Source organism: Buceros rhinoceros, unplaced genomic scaffold (genome assembly GCF_000710305.1).
Source record: "Buceros rhinoceros silvestris isolate BGI_N320 unplaced genomic scaffold, ASM71030v1 scaffold14545, whole genome shotgun sequence".
Lineage (NCBI taxonomy): Eukaryota > Metazoa > Chordata > Aves > Bucerotiformes > Bucerotidae > Buceros > Buceros rhinoceros.
Genome location: NW_010412378.1, coordinates 1 through 4,230, shown reverse-complemented (window position 1 = coordinate 4,230; position 4,230 = coordinate 1). Strand labels below are relative to the sequence as shown.

At 51.3% G+C, this 4,230-nt stretch overlaps 1 protein-coding gene across 1 annotated transcript in view; it reads left to right on the top strand.

The window, feature by feature from the left end:
• The window catches only part of LOC104493658 (keratin, type II cytoskeletal 75-like), a gene marked incomplete at its 3' end in the record, with an annotated part of 33,497 nt that extends 29,577 nt beyond the window's left edge, over positions 1–3,920 (top strand). Inside the window, exons 14-17 of the mRNA XM_010136383.1 lie at positions 1,142–1,284; positions 2,500–2,560; positions 2,860–2,955; positions 3,756–3,920. Of these exons, the coding sequence (XP_010134685.1) occupies positions 1,142–1,284; positions 2,500–2,560; positions 2,860–2,955; positions 3,756–3,920 (465 nt within the window). The remainder of the gene's footprint in view (positions 1–1,141; positions 1,285–2,499; positions 2,561–2,859; positions 2,956–3,755) is intronic.
• Positions 3,921–4,230: the final 310 nt, after the last annotated feature.

The following is a 4,230-nucleotide window of genomic DNA, read 5'->3' as shown; positions in this document are numbered from 1 at the left end:
TCGCGTCTCTAGGCTCCGACGGACGGGTTGTCTCTAGAGAGACAACGTCGGTAGCTGTTTCTTCCGGCACCCTGATATTGTAAAGGTTTTTGAGAGGCCGTGGTGGTCCTGACCTGGAGACTGTTGGATCGAAGCCTTGCACCAAGGCAACTGCACCGGTATTCCACCTTTCGATGGTCACCAACCTGCTAAGTAGCTAAATCAGGAGTGGCTCCAGGGATACAGTGAATCAAAACCTGTGGGAGAAGGGATGGAGACATGGAAAAGAAAAAAAGGGCAAAATAGGAAGTTTTATTACAAATGTACAATCTGACACCGCACCCTTATAAAGGACTTTGTGAAAATAATGTGTGCGCTTCATCAAGGAGCTGCAGGAAAAGCTGCCAAGCTCAAACGAGATGAACAATTCTAACTTCTCTGTCCCTCCACTCCGTGAATGAAGTGATTTATTTGGTGGTTTCGTAAACAGATGTAATTTATCATCATTTCCTTAACTAAGACCCAGGGTTTTTTGTACTGGTTAGAGATGGGTTGTAGGAAACGACTTTGCAAATGCCAGAGAAACCTTTGCTCTGTCCAAGCTTGGTTTTCCTTGTGAGTTGTTCTGCAGCTGGAAAAACCAAACCCACGTAAGAGGAGCCACTCCATTGCCTCCCATTTGAAAAATGTTTTATTCATGATCCCTAAAGGTTCTCAAGTTCTAGACAGCTCTTTCATCTAGAAGTGAAAGGCACGGGTAAATACCCGTGGTTAGAGTTTAAATCAGATACATCCAAATGAGATCCCGGACGGGGCTTCCAGTGGTCAGCCAGTCAGGGGAGGCAGCGGATCCTCCATCAGCCAGTTGTTGCAGGGGGTGAGGTGGTGCATGGCTGAACTGAGATTTGGTTAAACAGATGATTGGCCTCAGCACAGAGCAAGCACACCAATGTTGTTCAGCCTGTGATACGAGTCCTGGGTGGGTCCAGGTGTAGCTCAGAGAAGACGCTGGTCTCGCTCAGGCTGCTGAGAAATTAGCACTTAACCATTTGCATTTCTGACTTTATTTTTACTTTTTCCTTCTGGAAGTAGAGGAACCTCAAGCGTCTTTGCCTGGGGCATGAGGAGGGTGGCATGACTCTCACATCTCTTGCTTCCCCAGGTCCGGCTGCTGGAGCAGCAGAACAAGGTGCTGACCACCAAGTGGGAGCTGCTGCAGCAGTATGTGCTCCCAGCTTCCAGGAGAAACCTGGAGCCCGTTTTCGAGAACTTCATCTGCAACCTGAGGAAGCAGCTGGAATGCGTGCTGGGGGAGAGGGAGAGGCTGGAGAACGAGGAGCGCTGCCTCAGGGACCTGGTTCAAGAGTTCAAGTGCAAGTAAGTAGTTTGTAGAGAGAAGCTGCAGACCGGGGTGTTCGCTGGCCTGAGCACTGGTTCTGCGTGCGAAGCCAAAGCAATCGCATTGGATGGGCCCAAAAACTGGGGCACGGGGAGGGGAGAAGGGCAGAGAACATCAGCACAGGGTTTCCTGTACTGGCATCCCACTGCTGTATCTCAGGTGCTGGTGATGGACGGGAGAGCTCTTCAACCACAATGCTTCCCTCTGAGAGGGACGAGGAACCACTTTTCCTCTCCCTGATGCTCCTGCTCAGCACCATGGTTTGCCATATCAAACCTCCCACATCTGCCTGCGGCTCCCCCAGATCTCGTGTCCTCGGTGCTGTCCATTCCCACAAAACCCTCAGCCTATTTGTCTCCACCCCACACTTTATCCTCATCGTGTCTGTTGGGGTTCATTCCGTCTTCCCAGGGGGAACATGGGAATCGGGGTTTTTTTAATCTAAGCTGCAGATGCTCCTTAACAGCTCCCCATGTGCTCTGCAAAGCCGCAAAGCAGGACGCTCGGTGGTTGGTGGCACACACAGAACAATCCTTCCTCCAGAGACCTTATTGTAGAGCACCCCAGATGCTTTTTCTTGCTGAGTCAGCACCAAGGAGGTCAGACTCACAGAACCATATAATCACCTTGTGAAAGTTCGCCCAGGTCCCAATTACTCAGTCGTTACGCACTGGCTTTCCTTCTCATTGCACCTGGGTGTTTCCAAGGTTGCTCAAGCTCCTGACCTCCCCTGGGGTGTTTTGGCCACAGTCTCCCCATAAGTGCTTGGAGCAGAGTCCTGAACGCTTCAGAAAAACATCACACAAAGCAGTAGGGCTAGAAGAAGCAGCCCACGCCTTCAGCTGAGGTGCAAGGTTTTGCATTTCTGGTGGTTTGGCCTGACTTCCTGTCATCTCACGCCAGCCACCGGGACTGCTGGTGTGGACTACTTCAAACTGCTGAACAAAGCCCAGTGGGGAGGAAAGAAACAGCAACAAAGCAAAAATCAAAAGGGAGGTACAAAGCAAATAGGGAGAGGCTTCGCTTTTGATCAGGTTTCCCATGTTCTGCATTGTCCGCCTGGGTGGTGGGGACAGGACCTCCGGGGCTCGGCATCCCACCCCTCTCCTTTCCTCCTGCAGATATGAAGATGAGATCAACAAGCGCACGGCTGCGGAGAATGAGTTTGTGGTCCTCAAGAAGGTGAGTCAACACCAGAGACCAGCTGAGAGTGGAGGCATGTGGGCAAAACCTGGGTGTGGGTCCAGGGACAGAAATGGGCCACCATGACACTGCCCATGTCCTCATCAGGAAGCCCCAAAACTGAGGCAACCACTGACTTTGGAGAACCTCGACTGGGTTGTAAGCACATACAACACAAACCCAGATAGTCTAAAGGGCTGGGAACAGGGAGAGTTCCTCCAAATCTAACAGAAATTGTGGGCTTTGCCATGGTCCCTGTTTCTTCACCGCTTTTCACTGAACACACGGTGTCTCTCCAGGACGTGGACTGTCTGTACCTGACCAAGGAGGAGCTGGAGGTGAGAGTGGGCCTCCTGCGGCAGCAGCTGGAGTTCCTGAAGTGCATCTACGCTGAGGTAAGAGCTCCTGGCTTCCTGCCTGCTGCCCCAGGGCTCCCCCATCTGCTGCCCCCCTGAGCTCCTACACCAAAACTGAACATGAGGAGAGGTGTCTTCTCTGAAAATCCTGCAATTGCAGCCCAAAATCTGTATCTCTTTCTATCTATTGTCCACACCTTGGGAAGGCAAAGGGCATTCTTGGTTGTCTCTCATATTGCTGGTTGCAAAGGGAGGGATCGTCTCCATGAAAAAGCCTCTCAAAGTCTAATCCAAACTATCCCTGTGAAACCATGGAAACATCTCACTCTTCAAAATCCAAATATTTCTAGCACTTCAGTTTTTAAGTTTCATTAGTCAAAATATTTTGGTGAAAGTTACACTTTTGTCTAAAATGTAGCAGGTTTTTATGAAGAAACACAGGGGAGACTTGTACTTGCACCTTTTCTAGCCAAACTCCCAGCAGCCCGTAGGCAGTGGGGCCCAAAGCACCCACCCCTGAGGGACTCAAGCGCAGAAAAGTGCTGACGCAGCCAGAAACGCTGAGTTGCAATGAAGTGAGTTGTTCCACCAGGACTCCCCACCCCTCCTTAGGGAAGTGCGTGCAGTGATCCCGTATTGTGCCACCAAAGCAGGTCCCAGATGCCACCTCTTGATGGAAACCAGTCACCCACCTGGAGAACACTAGGCTCTAGTTGGGTGTTAATGGGAGAACCTCCCCCAACCTTCCACCTTCTCACCAGACCCCCTTTGCCAGGGTACCTGCATGCTTGGCTTGGGCTGGTTGAGGGAAGGGGACTAATGTGCGACGGGTCTTGCAGGAGAGAGCTCAGCTGGATTGCCAGCTGTGCGACACCTCTGTCGTTGTGCAAATGGACAACAGCCGGGACCTGGACATGGAGGGAATCATCAAAAGTGTTGAGTGCTGCTACGAGGAGATTGCCCAGAAGAGCAAGGCTGAAGTGGAGGCTTTCTACCAAACCAGAGTGAGTGTCCACACCACCAGCACGGGTGGCAATGAAATCCCTTGGCCAACAAAACTCTGATGCAATTTAACCCCCACCCCAGCGTGCACGTACAGTAGTTTGCTAAAGCAAGTCATGCCAAAAAACCCCAACCCAACCTTCAAACTGTGGTTTGGGACTTTTCTGTAAGATCAGACCACAACAGATCACAGCATTGCTTCAGAGAGGTCTCTGTTCACACCATCCCCTTCCCAAAGGGCAAATGCTCAGGACCTAGCCAGGACTGTTGCCTTGTCTGGGCTGAGGTCATGTCTGGGTGCTTCCCTGGGAG